Source organism: Anser brachyrhynchus, assembly GCF_964034855.1.
Source record: "Anser brachyrhynchus genome assembly, chromosome: 5".
Taxonomy (NCBI): Eukaryota; Metazoa; Chordata; class Aves; order Anseriformes; family Anatidae; genus Anser; species Anser brachyrhynchus.
Genome location: NC_137699.1, coordinates 17354865 through 17373758, shown reverse-complemented (window position 1 = coordinate 17373758; position 18894 = coordinate 17354865). Strand labels below are relative to the sequence as shown.

The 18894-nt window shown below is 41.5% G+C and overlaps 2 protein-coding genes across 2 annotated transcripts in view; one reads left to right on the top strand and one right to left on the bottom strand.

The window, feature by feature from the left end:
• ABTB2 (ankyrin repeat and BTB domain containing 2) overlaps nt 1-18894 on the bottom strand; it is a 140853-nt gene that overhangs the window by 24168 nt on the left and 97791 nt on the right. Inside the window, exon 4 of the mRNA XM_080594498.1 lies at nt 3-155. Coding sequence (XP_080450624.1) covers nt 3-155 — 153 coding nt within the window. The remainder of the gene's footprint in view (nt 1-2; nt 156-18894) is intronic.
• Nucleotides 1-18894, top strand: part of NAT10 (N-acetyltransferase 10) — a 103014-nt gene that overhangs the window by 53675 nt on the left and 30445 nt on the right. The gene's annotated exons all lie outside the window — the stretch shown is intronic.

The following is an 18894-nucleotide window of genomic DNA, read 5'->3' as shown; positions in this document are numbered from 1 at the left end:
ACTTTAGCTGCCGGGGCTCGCAGTCCAGCCCAGGTAGGAGCAGTCTGGCTGTCTGCCTGATGTCGTCACTGTCCACTGTTAGACTGCGCCGGTGCTCAGCATAGGTGATAGCTACTCGCATCCACTCCATCAGTGGTGGCAGAAGCATGAAGGGGCTGTGTAAACAAGGAAAAAAGGCATCGTAATTAACATCGGTCTGATATCTGCTACTGAGATTCAACGGCACACCTCATTGCTTCCTGGGCCTGCTCAGGGGAGGCAGAAGCAGGTAAAACCCATCCTGCAGAGGCAGACTCTGTCCCTCTGCTCGGCAGGTCGCAGCAGGTGAAAGAACTGGAACTGCTCAGCCCTGGTTATCTGAACTGCTTCTTATCCAAAACGGGGTCGTGTCAGGACACGCCAGCTTTGTGCTGTACGCTGTGCCCTGTGGGAAACAGGCCCATACTGAATGTAAGCAGCCTGCTCCTACTAGTAGCTGGGCTCAGTTCCCCCAGCCCAAGTGGCTGGTGCGTTATTTTGGATCAGAAGTGCTGTCATCTCACCTGTGTACCCTGTATAGTATTTGTGCCTGTCGTTCCACATAATCCAAATGTACGGGCTGTTCCACCCCTCACCTGATATCCTCGATTTTAAAAAAATATTGTTGATTATTTGACACTTCAGTTGAACCAGTCTATTTCAGTGCTCCCTCCCTTGATCTTTGTTATATTGTCACTATCTGGTGGCTTTTCACATTCTGCATTTCTTCCATGCAGAGCTCCAGCCTCCAGTTTTGCACAACTGACCCTTTGAGACCACTGCAGAACTGTTGCAGCTTTGTTTTTATGCCAGCAAAAACAGTTGACATACTTTGGACTTAGGGGTGAATGAGTAGAATTAAAGAGATAACTAAAATGGAGGCATTGCTGGGGAAGAATACCTGTATACCATCACAACAAATTGTAAGCAACTTGCAGAAAAGCAATCTAGCTACCCCTAATTTGTACAGCACCCAGTACAGTGAGGTTTTACTCTGTATGACAGATTGCAAGCAATATAAATAAAGCAATATAAATAAATGTAAAATAAAGCAATATAAATAAAGTAATAACAATAGCAGGCAGAGTCATTTTGGGCTAGTTTATGAAGAGTCCCCCTTTACTCCTGTATGAATGAACACAACACTGAAATTACACAATAATATGTGGGTATCATAATAGTCTCATACACAATATATATCATCTGTACTCTTAATACACAGCCACAGTGACCTACTACTTGCTTGATTTTTTTTCCCCAAGGATACCTGCCACCATGATGCAAGGCTCCGAAGTCCCAGCTGTAATTGAAAACACCTTTCCCATTTCTAGTTATGAATTTATTAATGCTGAAAAAAGCCCTTTTCATTTAAGCATTTAAAAGAAAATAAGCGAGGGTAGAAGATACCAGTTCCTTTAGAAAGTTCATAGAAAAAAGATACATACCAGAAAATATAAAATGATTTTGATATTAATGAAAGCAGCTGAATCTATGAAAGGCATTTTCAAAGCTGTGCATGGATGTGTGTGCGCACATATGCGAGCACAGTAAGAGTAAGCGGTGCCGATCCCATTAGAAACCATTTCATCAATAATGGGATTTGTAGGCAGAACTGCCTTTGTATGGCTTTGAACAACCTTCAGGCTGGAATAACTCTATCCCCATAAAATACGTGCTGCTTCCATTTTGCCAGTTGCAAAGCACACTAATAAGGTGCCATTTTCTCTTTACTCACACAGACAAGTGTGCTGTTTTTCCCTCTGCTTTTTCCCTTCTCATGAGTAGCAAAGAAGCATCTACAAAACCACAGGTCCATTTAAACATCTGATCAATCCTGGATTGCCAATGCAAGGGTGTTCTTAACAGGGCTTGCTCCTTCTGCATCATAGTTTGCTTCTATGTCAAGCAACCAAAATACTCGGGCTCCTACATTCTTGACTTTGAAAGCTACCCAGTAGCTCATCAGCTGAAAGACCTTGGAGCTCAGCTTTAATTCCCCAACCCATTTAGGCTTTGTAACTGCCCCAGATACGCAGATGAATCACTCCAGCCAATACGTAGCACAGCCAGTTCAGAGTTGACTGACTCCCCTAAGGGAAGAGCAGCAATCCCAAACAACTCGTGGCTGGGAGATGTATTCAGCAGTCAGCTCCAGAGAACTTCAACCTCTATCTGGCCTGCAGCAGAGCCAACGTAACATCAAACACTGAAGGGGGGAGCCTAAATTCAGGATCTGAACTTTCTCTGTACTCAGCAGAGCCTCTAGTAGAGGATTCAAAGCTCCCTGCATGGTCAGCACAGAAAGAAAGGCTAAAAGCACCAGAACAAAATACTCAGGAGCAATGAAAAACTCACAAGTGACCATATCTACCACGTTTTGTGGCCATGCTCACTTTTGCCTTTAAGGCCACATCACAGTGTCTCTGACACTTTCGTGTCAGGAACTTCGCCAGACTGAACCGTGTCGATCCAGCACAGTCCTGATCATCTCATCAGGTAATGAGCAACCTGGTGACCTGCAGCAAGAGACTGTGCTCAGCCAACAGCAAATACCTTCGTGTCTGCACCAGAAATAACACGTACCACGAAGAAATATCCTTTCTGTAAAAATTAGCATGTGCCAGGGTTATAAGTGGCTTGCACGCACAAGCAGACCTTCAACATGAAAAACCTGGCTGGGGAGGAAAGGGAAGGAAAAAGGTGAATGGTGTTTTTTTTATTTTTTTCCCTTGTTTTTTTAAATCACAACTTTTTTTTTTTCAAAGGCTTTAGAATTCACATCTCAACAGACTGCTTACTTATTCTGTGCCCAAAGGAAAGCAGATTTCAGAGTGTAATAAGAAGAGTCAGGAAGGATGCATTTCTCTTGCTGCTATCCTAATCTGTCCCTGTCCCAGCACTCATGTTATTGTGCAAGTTGGATAAATCATTATTCTATCAGGAGTGACTTATAATGACATCAGTTTCTACTTTGCTGCAAAGGCTTTACTTCTCCAGAAAATTTTGAGCTTGAGGATGGACTTTCTACTCTTCCTCCTTCTCCTTTTATCCAGCCATTCCCTTTCTTCACGCTGTGCTGGTCGGCCTGCCAGCAGAAACACCTCTGTGTTACTTTGCTCGCTGCCGGTACATCCAACGAGCTGTGTTATTGCATGATGTGAGCAGAGAGAAAGATGCAGGTCAGCTGAAGGAAATGCCAACACTGGGTTGCACTGCACTAAGAAAATAAACGCAATTACTCTTTTTCTAGAAAATACATGCCATTATCATCCCTGTGGCCCTTAACCTGGGCTTCCATCTGCCTCTAGGGAAACCCTGATCATTTCACAGTCTGAGAAGCACTGGAGGAGGAGGAAGGGGAGAAACCTTCATGGAAAATTAACCGGGAGATGCCGCAAGCTAAAAAATGAATTTCTATCTATGCATTTCTGTCTGTGCCATGTTCAGTACTGTGCATTTTCCCCATGATTTTCTGACATTTAGAAGCATTTGGCAGCTCATTAAATTCTGCACATGAAGTGATCTGGCCCTGGGAATCTGTCGTAGTCCCAGTGGTAGTTCACTCTGTTTTCTCACACACTGTTTTCTGTGAAGAATGCCACCATTGCTTCGTTCAGTTTCTTGTCATTAAGTTGTCTTATAAGAGAATAATGCTACGTGTAAACTGGGAAAGTACACAGCAGCAGAAAGTAAAATGGACACTCCTCACTTACTATATGCTTCGTATAGAAGCACATTAATGTCTGATACCATCATGAGCTATCAATATTTTATCTGTAGGTTCTCTGAAATTTTCTCCACTCAGAACTGGACAGCCACTCCATTCCCAAGGGGATCAGGTTGGAGATGGGCGTGATGTGCTCTGACAAAGAATGGAATCTATTGTTGTTGGTTTTTTTCCCCTCATTTGAACAAAATTGCATTCTTTTATGTAGACATAATCAAGAAGGATGGTGGCAGCAGCACTTGGCAGAGAATTTACAGCGAGTTCATTTGTTGAAAGTGGTTGTAGCTTTTTCCTGGAAAATGCACTGCACTCATTTGATTAGAAATTGCCTAGGAAACAATTGGCATGTGGAGAGATCATGTGTGGCAGTCCTTGAGGATATGCTGTGGGATCACAGACTTGCAGTGTTAGGTCATCCATCACAAAGAAACTAGTCCCCAAAGTGAGCTCTTCGGAGGATTTTTAAGAGCCCTAGGGCCAAGGCATTTTTGGCAGAAGGAAGTTAATTGTATGCAAAAGAGGCAAGACCTCTACAGGAGTCAGATTATGCCATCTTTTCTCCCCACTGAATGCAAAGAAAATGCAGTGGGAGCTCGACTTTCAGAGGCGAGGCACACCTGCCTCCTCAGATGGAAACAGCGAGCAGTACCACAGGGAACAGCCACCTCGTCCAGTTCCTGCCTCCTCCCTGCAGGTTCCAGCGACAAGACTGCTGAAGGCAGGGGGAGTGGGGGAAGGAGGAGACATTTTGCCTGTCACCACCTCTTCTCCTCCTGTGCTAGTTCCCAGCCTCCAGTTTAGCTGCAGCAAGACAAAGAGGGGGCCAACACTGACAGCAAAAGCAATACAGAAAAATTGTCTTCTAACATATGAAAGAAAATACTATCCTAATGGCAGCAGGTGAGAATGACAAAATTTGTCTCTCTTGGCAGCCAGAGCTGGTCCTGAGGCATTCATGCAACAGCCTCCCATCACGTTGTTCTGAATGGTTTGACAGAACAGCTTTTTCTTCCCTTCATCCGCAACATCTGCTCCATAAGCCCCTGTTAACATTTTAAACACATACAAACTCCAGCATTGCAAAGCACGTATAAATATCAGGCTACATGTGGTCAGGGTAGGGTAGGCTGTAACAACTCTTCCTCGTCTGATTTACTGAAACTACACCCAGGCTACAGGTACAGAGGAATCCCAAAGCTTTGGATCATTATTTTTTGCAAGGAACTGAGAAAGGAACAGGGGCTTCTGTGCAGCGCAATGAACTAATGTTTAAGTCTGATGCTAGAACCAAACTCTATGGTTCAGCCCCATTTTACTCTAAAATAATAACCTCAAGGTCACCAACACAAACTGATTTAAGAACAGCCATAAAAAGCTCTACCTCAGTCTCACCCGTTCTCTCTCTTTTTGTAAAGGAACAAACTGAAAAGTCACTTTGCATTTGTGTACAAAGAGAAGGGAGTACTGAGACCAGCAGGAATACTGGGAGTGACTGAGTTAAGGGAAGGCCAAGCAGGCTTTTTGTGGCTTTTCAGGGCTCCTAGGTAGGGATCCTGGGAGACAAACGTACAATGAGCAGAACTGTCTAGGGGAAAAAAGGTGGGAATTAGACCGATCTGCAATTAAATGGTGAATCATGTAGGAGGGCGGCTAGAAGATGCTCTGTTTGAACTTTACACCAAGATGGAAAAACCCCAAGTATAGCAACAGAGTCCAAAAGAAAACAGAGCAAGGGCTGATTAATTGGAGAAGGAAAAGATTCTGAGGCAAGACAGAGTATCCAAAACCAAACCATGTAATGTCGATGTGGAAAACGGTGGCATATTTACAGCTTGGATTCTCCAACATTAAACCCCTCTTCAAGTTGCAGAAAAGAAAATTCTCTGGGTATGTAATTATATGTGAATAAAATAACAAGAAAAACACAAAATCTGTGCTCCAAAACACAAACAGCTTAAGTCTGGAGCCATTCCTTTCAGATTCAAAATATTTACTGAATTTGCAAAAAGCTACCACATTTACAGAGAAAAGATAGGAATTACTATGCTGGTTCTGATCATCTCAGCTAATGCCACGTCTTTCAAAGCAAACAGTCCCACATAGTCACAGAAAAGGAAAAAAATCTTATCACAGCCAACTGGCCGAAAGAGAAAGTTTTCTTCTCAATTCCCTTGAAACAATGATTGGCCCAGGTCTTAGAAGATAAAGAGTTCTCAAATTTTAGTGGATCGTTATCAAGCTGCTAAGGTCTTGGCTTGGATATGCCATGACACTAACTTCTAGAGTTTAGTGAGTTAGCCTTCAGACACAAACAGAATGAATAACATCTGGATAATATTACATTTATTGGGATCCTTTCTCCACTGAATCTGCCTTCACAATTTCCTCTGCTTTTAGACCATAAAACAGTACAAGAATAGTTTAAATCTAGAAATGGCAGCTCTGATCTTTCTTAGCAATCCTAGCAACCGTGCATACCACTTTTTCTGCCCTTGTCTGCAAACTGCACTTACAAATGTAGTGCGGCAGACAAGTTTTACTCCACGTTAGCTGGAAATCAAAGTAAAAACTAAATTCAAGCTCAACAACAAAAAAGTGTGACGAAATCATTAGGAACTCACTATGAATCTTAAAAGGTCCTCAAGTCTATGGTTTATTATTTATTGTAATTGCATTTTATAAACTTTAACAACAGGGAGAGGAATCACTTTTCAGTCTGAAAACAAATACTTCTGCTGCTCTAGAATGAGCAATGTGCACTCTAGAAAAACACATTTGTAACATCTGCAAGTTGCAACAGAAGGAATTCTTGGTTTACAGACAGATGTAAAATAATTAAAACCAACTTAAGTCGTACGTAGGTGATGATACGAGTCAGACAGATATACATGATAGCTTTAAGTACAACAGTATGGCCATAGTGATGTGGTCAAGGATGTGACTTACTTCCATCTGCCCCCTCCAAGTGCACGCAGAGCTGTTTGATACCTGCCTGTCACTGCCAGTAACCACCGCAGCAGAGGAGATGCGGGGGAATGGAGTACCACTGCTTTTTCTCTTCTGGCTCCTGCTGAGTCTTCAACATCCTGAAATTCTCCATAAGCAGAAAGGCACTACTGCTAACAATCAGGCAGATAAACTAAGAGGTGAATTCTTGCATGACTCTGGACCTAATTGCAGTCTTAACCTCAAATTAAAAGACAGCTGTATGCTTAAATTACTTACATGAAGATCAGATGTAACTATGAGGACAGACTTGCTGTTACACCTGCTGAATCTCACGCTACTCACTGAAAATGGCACTTGCCAATGACCTGTGCTTGTGAGCTTACCACCAGCCAAGTAGAGGTCAATTCTACACATCTCCTAAGGACCTGGCTCTAAAATCCGGCCTCTGACCAGCAGCGAGCTTCCTCACACTGGCATTGAGACACGGGCTCTCTGCACAACAGAGCAGTGGCTCTGGTCAGATCAGGTCTTCTGGATGAACTGCTCCTTTGCATCGTGCCTGTTAAGCCTTTCCCAGGTCATAAAAGAAAGGTGGCCACCCTGGTCTCCAAGCCACCCATTTTGCCAGGAGAAGACCTAACCACGGCCCGGCCCTTTCAGAGCTGCTGCTGGGAAGGAAGCAGCACTTACCTGAGCAGGCAGGGCATGGGCACGGGCACACCTCTGCTGCCCCTTGGGCACTCTGAGGCCAGCAGCAAGGATGCTTCATGTCTGCCTGCCTCTCACATGTGCTGCTTGTTGGTTTTGGTGTTACAGTTCAGCTTCCTACAAGCCCATGTGGCCTGTGCTTAGTTACACAGCAGGTCACAAACTGCCTCAAACTGTCCTTAAAAATCACTTCATGTGGAAAATCTTAAAAATTCCCTTTGTGCCCCTGTTTTTTGTTTTTTTGTGTGTGTGTTTTTTTGTTTTTTGTTTTTTTTTTTTTAAGTCATCAGCATTGACTACTCAAAAGTAAGAAAGGAGAAAGGCCATTCTTGTGGATTTTCTGGGTTATTCCCTCAAAAGGGCCCCGGGGAGTTTGCAGAACGGCCGGCACATATTGTTCCACCCCAAACCAGTTTGCCATTTGGGGCCCCACACTGGGACCCACCCCAAACGGACTGGCTGAGGAGACCCTGCCATGTGGTATGAGCACAATTCCTGCTGCAAAAGAAAACACTGATCCAGTTTGGAGCGCAGCACGCATACAAACTACATGCATTAAAGAAAAGAGCCTGTAACAGCATGCTATGTGATAGGCAGAGATAAACACAGGCAGCAAGCCAGAATGGTTTGTCTGTTATTCTTGGATTAGCCTTGATCTTGTGGCCAGAAAAACCAAGAGGTAACTCCTATGGCTCGTTCCAGGAGCTAGGCTGGCAAATTAAAAATAATAATAATAATAATAAAATACTGTGCTACCTGCAAGCAGATTTATCTGGGGTCACTGTGGCTCTTCACTATCCAGTGCTGCGACTCCTCCTTCATCATTTTTTTGCCCATTATAGTTAATTCCCACAAGCACTAGTAGGATTGAGATAACAGGCCTGTTAGTTATGACTTCAATCTGATTTGCCAACATGCATATGTTAAAAACATATGCTGATTCTCAAGCCAAAACCAATCTGCCAGATTCAATCACAGAACTAATTTTCAGGGCCCAGTTGTAAAATCCTGAATGCAGAGCATTGCCATGCTTATGAAAATTGCCTGAAGCTCCCGAGTTGCAACTGTGTGAACAAAAAGCCAGGAAGAGAAATATTTTTGTGCAGTTCTGGAATACTCAAAACTGTTTAATTAATTACAACTGCAGAAGTTTGCTCTGCTAAACAAAGACAATCCTGACAAAAGCAAAGGGTTTTCACAATAAATAGGGAAACATTTCCATTTACCTTACAGCACAAGCCAAAACCTAATTAATATTTCAAAAGACAAATTTTCAAACACAAAATCACGTTATATAGAGGCTAAACGTTTCAAGGCTAAAAGATGACTCTTTCATTTTCAAAACAATGAAAAGGTTGATGAAGTTTTTATTTTCTAGTTGCCTGACTGATGTTACACTTCCATGCCACGTCATGCTACTGTGAGCATAGCCTTCTTGTAAATGAAGCTCACCTGATGCTGACGTCAGTGTTTTCCTAATGAAATGGCTTTTCACATTCCTGCAATCTGAGAAGTTCCAGAAAGTAATTTGGCATAAGGAACACACTAGTGCTGATTTTGGAGCTCTCTTAAGTACACACTATAACCAGGTATCCACTCCACCCAGTAGTGTAAGTATGTAACTCAGGTTCCATCTGCTGTACGACAATCATAGAGGGTCTCACTAAATAGCCAGAATTTCAGAATCCATTTTCTTGAATAAAAGGCAATCAAGCCCACAGGGTGTAGCATTTGTGAATGAATAGGCAGTACTCATCTCTCAAAGTCAGTGCCAGGTAAGACGCATGAGATAGGTCATTAATGAAATCTTATAAGGAGGAATAACATTATAGATGAAATAGATGCCACTGTGGCATTTTTTAATTATTATTTTGCAAGAGAACACCATTTCGTCTTACTGGCAAGCTGTTCAATGAACATATTCCACTTGTATCTTCAAAGAGCTTCAATTTTGTGCCTTGGGTCATCTTAAAATACTGAAAAGAGCTGCTGCTATGCAGAAATGAAGAGTCCTGTGTCACCCAAAGATGTGTATTACTACTGGTGAATGAATGTGTTTCTATGTGTACTGGAAAGCATAATGAGTTATATGTTTTTCATTTTGCGTTAGATAATTACATAAATGGCACCACATGAGTTTATAGATATGGTAAGTATAATAATAGCAATGGAAGAGTCTTGAATTTAAAGAAAACAACTAATTTCTTAGTTGATGAAGGTACAGTCATTCTATGCCAGACTTGTGGCATAAACACTTCCATTATGTGTTTAATATTGTGAAATCTCCAAGTTTCAAACTTTCTGCTTATATAACCATGATTTTATGGTCATATCAATGGATATCAATGAACCCAAGTGGTACTAAAAATGGAGGACATAACTGCTTAATTATGGGATTCTGATAGGTGAACATAACAGGTAGAGCTCAAAGTCTTTTGGTTTCCAAATATCCTAAGTTTAAAGCATTCATGCATTAAATTTCAACATTTGGAGTTGCAGTGTTTCTCAGCAGATGCCATAAATTCCAGCTATCAAGTTTGCTTTCAGCATGGTTACTTAGATATGCTTAGAACTGCAGCTGAGCAGTCTCTTGTTTTGACTGTTGTAGTGTGTGAACTCTCAGTAAATGTCAAATACTAATTTCGTGTTTCAGTACCTCAACATATACCTGAGGGAGATTTTTCAGCAGAAAACAGTTTGCTCTAATCAAGAACAACGTAGACAGGACATATCTAAAGTTAAACTAAGAGGATTTTGCCACCTTGAGTATTGCTAGCCTCCTACCATCTCTACTGGATCATTGTTCGTTTCAATGAATACTGAATCACTGTTCAAATCAGCGTTCCTTTCTCTTAGAAAGAGGTCCATAGATCTAAAGTCAGATGTTGTAGAGTTCCCACTATAATGAATTTATGTGCTACACACTAGCCATAGTTGACAAAATATGAACTTTGACAAGCCTGTTCTCCAGTCTTTCAAACACTGCCAGCTTATAAAGATAACTCACTCAACTGCTCTCTCAGTTTTTCCAGGACAACGTTGTCCACATACACTTTGCAGAATCTAGCAGGTAACTTGCATCTATTCCTCAAAACACATGCATTTCTTTACCACAAACTGGGGGAATCTTCACAAATTACAATCTTGCGAACAAGAGAGATGTAAAGGCGCTTACCCTCCAATCTTGACACGATCATACATGCAGTTGCCGGCACAAATAGTAGCACAGACAGGCAGCCAGAAGCATGCACTATGGCATAAGCAATACTTCCTACAGAGCAACTTGTCATACTACCAAAGCTTTGTAGCTCATGTATTCTGAACTCCAGAGTTGCAGATTTTATGCTGAGCTTGCAGATGACTAAGTACAGCAGTGCGGTACAGGCTTGGAGGTAGGTTACAAAGCCCAGCTGTCATCCAGCTCTCCATATCAAGGCTATCTTTTACCCCATCTCTCTCTCCCTATAAAGGCACACTTCCACAGTCTTATATAAGCAGATCAGATAAACATTCTAATGGAGGGTAGGAGAATGAAGTTTTCCTATACACACCTAAAACTCGCTCTTGTAACAGGTTCACCCTGCTTCATTTTGACCACTGCGAAGGGTGCAGCACTGCAGCTACTGCAGGAACAGAGGGATTCCGAGCTCCAGCTAGCAACTCAGCTAATAGGGCATAACAAAACATCATGTTCTTGTTTTTAATACCATGTTACAAGCCTATTTTTTTATTTTGAGTACTTTTAAAACTCTACTGTCAGAAAGCAGATCTAGAAACACAAACATCAAATATGTTTAAAATAACAAAGTTAAACATACATCAATTCTAATGCCAAGTACAATGCACACAATTATTTTTCTTCAACTTGTTGAAAAACAAATTATCATTCAAAATCTTTGTCTACTCTACACTTCATTACCTGTTGCTTGAATAAACCCTTCTGTCACCACCCAGTGCTCTGCATCCCAAGTACAAAGGAACAATAAAATGTATGTGAAAGACAGGAAAGAGAGGTCTTTCTTCCCAGACTTCTTTTTTACCTTGAAGGAAAAAAAATCTTTGAGAAATAAACTAGTTTTCACTTGCCTTTTCTTCACATCAGGTACTTCTGAGCCCTGACTATATGGATAAAGCTGTACTTAGCCAAAAATATAATGCACCACTACACCAGGGTGAACGAACCTTTCTACATGTAGTCAGTTTAAGTTAGCTTGGTCACTTACCTTTGAGCAAAGATTAAGCCTACTGAGTGTCTCAACATAGAGATTTTAGTAGACAAGAAGAGGTTCCAAAGTCAGTTAATTAAACTATTGTAACTTCTCTTGTATAAGAAAGAATGCCCAGATGGAAAGTCATTTAAGGAACATATGTTTCTGTGATGTTCTAATGCATTAACTCTTCAGAGAGATCCTTCCTGAAGAATTTGGCAGTCACAACAGGGAACTTAGCACTGACTACCTGGCACAGTGCAGTGCTGCACAGAGGTAACTCTTAATCACACAGTCTGGATGCTGGAAGCAATATAATTGCAACAAGATGTGTCCTGAGCAGGTTATGTGAGTCCTGTTATCATTTCATGCTAATGTGCTTATACTCCTCTCAAATAGCTTGCCTATCTTCTAGTATTGTCTCATAGGCAACTCATCCTTTCCTACTGAAAAATACTAGTGATTCTAAAGCACCTGTGTCAGAAGACCCCATATTTCTCTGGAAGGATGTCTTGCATTTCTGAAGGGAGCTGAAGAGGTGAAGAGTGGCTAAGCGAACTGCTTACAGTAGAAGAGTTTTCCAGCAAGCCTGGGAATAAAAACATACAGTTTCTGCCTCTCTTACTTGTTCTCTAGCCTTTATGATTTACTTTCTAATCCATGCATTAAAGAACTTTAGGTAAAGACTTCAGTGGAACTGAAGGCCCCAGCAGTTTGACTCCAGACAGAAAGTACCCCTTTCAGCAATCACTCCAGATTTATGCTGATAAGCAGCGAGAGCAAAACATCATTCAGCCTCTTTCCTTTCTGAGCAAACACGTTAGACCAGCATGCATTGTATCAGCACATGGTTGTTTAGCCCCAGAAGAATCCACAAACATGAGAGAATCCGCTCAGACATGTAACTCATTTAAATGGGATTTGTCTTGCAGAGCAGACATGCTTTTAAAAACAGTCGGTTCAGCACTTACTGTAAAAACACTTGATGAAAACAGTACAGCCTAGCATCATAAGTGACCATCAGGTCATGACAGTACATGCACTTGTAGCTATGGGACCAGGAAGAGCAAACTGCCAGGGTCTCCTTTAAGAAGGAAACAAGGCAGAGACGTTCAATCTAGGATTACCCCGGGGAAAGCTTAGTTTCTAATCTCCACATGGTCAGAGGAGAATGATTGTTGCTATTATAATAAATTATACCCAGAAACATTTACTCTTCAGAAGAACTTAGCTCTTAGGCCTGTGTTACAAAGATGTCAGCAACAATAAGAGAGAAAACCCCTACAACCTGCCAACCATGGCTGCTGGACAGCCAAAGCTCAGAATTACATCTTTATTTAGCATGGCCCTTGTTAAAGCACCAGCTAACTCCTTCCTCAGGAAACAGGCAAGTTCTGCACGTCTGTAATTTAGTCCAATAGGAAATAATATTAACTTCAATTGGAAACAGCAATTACTGAAAAAAGAAGAAACTTGTTGGCTTTTTACCATCATCCTTTGCAACATGTTCAGAACCTTTCATCCACAGAGTTACTGCTCTTTATTTATATGAGTTACAAAAGCACTGCAGTGGTATCACGATACTGTCTTTAAAGAGCTATGTCTAGTAAAAATGGAGACAGGCTGATATTAAATGATGGCAAACCAGCAAGGATCAAGTAGAGAAATTTAGACTTAGTCAGTCCTCTACCACTTTAATGGGCAGCCACTGTCCCAAAGCTGGAAAAAGAAGCCGGGAGACATCGCGTTATTCATCTCTATATTTCTAAAATGCCTTTTTAGTAAAACATGCTGTAACAGTTCTGTTCTAAGTTTCCTGCATTATTGCTCTCTCCTTTTTCGTGCTCATTTGCTGCTTAGTCTTCTGATCATAAAATAGCAAACAATAAACAATGCACAACACAGGGTGCCCACAGGCACTACAGATTTCTGTTTGTGCCAGCCCTGAGAATACAAGCAGCGAAGTTGCCAGGCTCTTATTTTCTTGCACCTTCTTTTTTATCTGAACAGATGGAAACCGAAGCACAGAAGCCAAGAACTTAACATTGAAATCTTTACAGCAGTTACAGTAATTACTGTAGCTGTAGTTATAGTAATTGCAGGGTGGTAGCATACACACACACACACACTATCATCTCTTTGTTACTAAAGAAGAGAGCCAAAGATTGTCTACCTAGTTTTCAAACATTTTTGCAAACGGGGGACAGTTGCCAGAAATGGCTTAGGTCAAAGATGGTCTTTCCAGGGATTTTCTGCAAGCACTGCGATCTACTGTAAAATGCCTATGAAAGCAGAAAAAAGCACTTTTCAGAAGAATCTTTTGTAACTGGCAGGACAAAGACTGTCAAATGCCTTATTACTTCCCTAGGTAGGTGGTAACTGCCTGCTGTCTAACTGAATAGCCAGTTCTCAGAAACTATTTCTTGATACCTATCAATGATTCTGAAGTTAGCAGGCTGACACACACAAAACAACTTTAAGGGACAAATACTGCAACTGGAACCACAGAACAGCTGAGGATGGAAGGTACCTGTGGAGATTGTTTCACCCAAAACCCCTGATCAAACCAAAGTCCAGTAGAGCAGGCTGCCCAGGTCTGTGTCCAGTTGGATTTTGATTACTTCCAAGAATGGAGACTACACAGCCAATGTGGGTAACCTGTTACAATGGTTTTATCATGAGAGAAAAAAAAAAAAAGCTTTATCATGTTCAAATACAACTTTCTGTATTCCAGTTTGTGCCCTTGTTCTTCCACGAGGCACCAATGAGAACAGTCTGGTTTTGCCTTTATTCCCCTCCTACCAGGTATTTATAGACACTGATAAGATCTCTCTGAGCCATCTCTTCCCCAGACTAAGCAACCCCAGCTGTCTCAGGCATGCCTCAAATGAAAGAAACTCCACTCCCTTCATTATCTTTGTGGCCCTTTGCTGGACTGTCTCCAGTACATCCATCTCTCTCTTGTAGTGGGGAGCCCAGCACTGGACCCAGCACTCCAGGTGTGTCTCACCAGTGCTGAGCAGAAAGGAAGGATCCCCTCTCCTGCTGTCCATTTTCTCTTTAATGCAGCCCAGGATGCTGTTGACTGTCTTTGCAGCAAGGACCTCCAGTTCCTTTTCTGCAAAGCTGCTTTCCAGCTTGTCAGCCCCCAGCATGTACTGGGCTTATTCCTGCCCAGATACAGGACGTGCCATTTCCCTTTGCATAACTTAACCGAGATTCCTGTTGGACCAGTTCTCCAACTGCTGAGGTCCCTATAACAGTAGCACAGCCATCAGCTGTATCAACGCTTCTCCCAGTTTCGTATCATCTGCAAATCTGCTGAGGGTACGCCCTGTCTCGTCATCCAGGTCATTAATGAAGTTATTAAACAGTATTGATCCCACTATCGATCCCTGGGGTGTGTCACTAGTGACTGACCTCCCTCTGGACTTCATGATGCCGATTACAAACCCTTGAGCCCAGCAGCTCAGCCAGCTCCCAAGTGTACCTCCCTGACCACTTGTCTAGCCCATACCTTATCAAATTTGTCAATAAGGATGTTTTGGGAGACAGCACTGAAAGCCTTGCTAAGGTCAAGATGCACATCATCCAGTGCTCTCCTATCATTTAGCAAGGCAGGCATCTCATCACGAAAGGTTACCAGGTTGGTTAAACATGATTTCCCCTTCATAATCCATACTGACTACTCCCACTCACTATCTAGAGTGACACACCACATCAGTATATTTTGAAATGGGTTCCATGGTTTTTTGCTCCTTCCCAGGATCTGATATGAAGCTAATTGAAGTCCTTTTCCTCACTGTAAATCACATAACAAAACACAGTGTAACTCTCACTGGTATTCTACCAAGCCAAACAACACGGTCTCACAGGAGAAAAAGGGACATGAAGATTCTTCCATTTTACTTTCCCTTTATTTGCCCATTATCTTTTAACATACATGTTTTTCCTCTACTGCTTTCTCCAACTTTTTCATTATTACAGATCAGCAAATTGATGGGCAGGATTTGCATTTCAGTGTAAAAAGTTATATTGGTGAAGGCAATAAACTCCAGGAAAAGCTCCCAGGGATGCTAGTTCTTTATGCAAGAAACAACTGCTTCTTACAAATCCCTCATCTCTGATAGTTCTACAGCACTCAGTAAGCACATCTCTTTTGATAAATCTTCCTTGTGTCTTACCTGAGGGAATCACTTAGCTTGAAAGAGACCTCTGGAGATCATCCAGTCCAACCCTGGATATTCACAGCTCTGACGTTCAATCAGTTTACATACTAATATTTAAAGAGTATTTAAAAATCACTTGCATCTGCACAAAACATATCAGATTTTTTTAGTTACATTTTAATAAAGTAGCCACCTTAATAATTTACCGACAATCTTCAGATACGATCAGCAAATGTAGTTCATGCGACTTTCATAGACTCTGTCAGTAAGTCCTACTGGAGTGCTCTTCATTTACCTCCTGCATCCCTATTGTGTCAGATGAGCTGAAGCCTTTCAGGATCAAAGGAACATAATTGCAAATTGTTGAAACAAGCTCAGAGATAGGGTGGATTAGCAGTGACAAGAAATATGAACATTTGGCTGGCATGGAAGCAGCACCAGATGTTGCCGCAGTATCTATCTATACTTCCAGTTCTCTGGCCCAGCGTCCACCCATCCAGGACTCAGAAGCACAGCGGCCCTTCCAGTTGGGGAATCAGGCGAGTGCATCTGTTCTAGATTATACTGCCAGCTTATCTGCTTACAGGTGGTTTTTTCTAACTATCAAGTCACACATTTGCACCTGGTAATCTTTTAGGTGACCCATCCCCCTGTATGTTTGTATCTGTGACACCTGAGACTTCGCAGATCCTTCCTTAATGATTGTCTATGGAAACCAATGCACGCTCAGCAGCAAGGTTTCAAGACAGCTTAAGAGCCTGACTTTTTGGCACACAGCTTCAGATACAACTATTAAAGCCAAATATTTGTTTCACCATAGATGCTTTTGTTTACCTGTAATGCTTTTCCAAGGCTGCCAAGGCTGGCATAGGGAAGCAGTCTCTTTACTCTTCATGAAGTCTGCTGTGTGCTGTTCAATTTGGTATAACAGTGAGATTCTTCTTGCGATTTTGTAGAGAATTTAAATAACCTATGTTTGTACCACACCCCGACTCCGATACAGAAGATCAGAGGATACAGGCTACTTTGGAAACACTCTAGTTACACTACAAATTGCTTACAGCCAGTAACATGGGAGAAAGGCTGGTCTACCCAGGTGTGAGATACAGAGTTAAAAAAACAACAACAAAAAGCAGTGTTTGTTTACACAGACAACATAAAAGACTGAAAAAGAATCTAATTCAGAGTAGACTGTATTGCCAGTTTCAGCAGTTACACTTGGATGAATCTGATCTTCAGGGTTAGCAATTAATTCCCTTCACTACTGGCAAGGTCACCTCACTTTCCAATTTTACAATCTTTGAACTATAAAGAAATGAACAATAAAAAAAAAAAAAAAGAGAGAGAGAGAAAGAGAGACTTAAAAATACTTCAATGACAGACAAAGGAATATTCCCTGAAAGCCAAACATAAGTACTGTCTGTTACCTATTGACTTTTAACTAATATGACTTGTTTTTAATTCACTTCATGTACCAGTGCTATGGTGCTCAGGGCATAAGCATACATGTGTATGTATATGAGCATACATAACACATGGAGTAAGAAACATGACAAGCATTTATTTTAGATCCCTCTTCAGTCTTTCAGTTAGGATATCATGAGCTCCTACGTAGAAGGTGTCCCACTAGCATGAGATGTGACTGTTCCAAGTCAGTAGTTTCTGAGTGTTTCTGTGTTTTGTTCTGGCTAGATGCTACTGCTGTAATATGTGCTGTCACCATAAAAAACAGAAAGGTGAAAGCTGTTCACCACAAGCATGATAAAGTTACTGACTCCTCCTGATAAACGATATAAATTCAATTCTCAAAATTGTGGAAGACATTAAAATATATTGTGTAACTTTTTAGTATGGGCATAACACATGTTTTATCCTGCCTAAGGTCAGGAACAGTGCTGCCAACAAACAGTTAATTTTAGTCAACAGATGCATGTTGTTTGTAGCTTACTGGCCTCTGAAACAAGGCCATTCACTCAATCTTGCTTGTGAATGAATATCTCAAAATCACAATCAAGACTGAAGTTAAATGGTCTATGACTCAAACAGGCAAAAGTACATGGTAACAGCCTCTCTCCAGAGCGATAGTGAAGGAAGCTGATCTTATCCATTTAGAGCCTTCTTATTCTTCTATTAAACCTACCAAACTCATCTTTCATCAACAGCAAAGTTGCTCTTTTCCCCCATCTTTAAAACAAAGAAGAACATATTTTTTATGTCTACTCTAAACAAGCAATGCTATAATGGCACAATTCAATTTAAGAGTTACTTCTGTTTCCCTATATTTTAATAAGTATATTTATATCTAAATAGCTCTGGGGGAAAAAGAAAATATAAAAAAAAGCAATGCAACTATGGCATTGGGACTGGAATACGTTCACTGATGTGTCTTTCTAAGATCAACCTGTTGACTTCAGGGATTTAAATACTGTTAAACGTGAGTGTATGATCATGCTCTCTCAAGACAAATGCCTGAATCAGGGTCTACTTTAAATTAATTCTTTGTACCTAGACTTAACTGTAATCAATTCCAACCAGTTTGAATGTACACCATGGAAGTAAGCACGTCCATACACTATATCGCGATAACCTGGATATAGTGAGAGTCTGGATCACAAATTTCAAGATTCTGTCAAAATCCATCAGCTTTTCGGACCTGAGGAGAGAGAGAGGAAAAAAAGAGAAAAAAAAAAGGCAAAAAAAGGCAAATGCCCTGACTCAAAAGCCTACTTCTGTGTGTCTGTAAACAAACAGAAAAACAAGTTGAACTACAGACAATAACCTTTACAAGACATATCCGCACAGGGCTGCATGCCTATGTCAGAGCTAACAGCCTGCGGCCGTGACAGTCCCTGAGCCGAGGTCAGACTTGGACCCAGCAGTGCGCATGGTAGAGCAGGATGCTGCCCTCAGTCTTTATGGAGGATAGCAGACTTCAAAACAAGCTAAAGGGACATTTATCAGAAAACTGGTTTTACAGGGGAATGGCAGTAAGTCTTTCATGTGTTTAGTGAGGCAGCTGTAGAGAGAGCAGAAAGATACTATGATCTCCCAGAGAAGAGACCCCAGCACTTATATTCTTGCAGACCTTTGCAAAAACACAGCTCATTGAACAAAG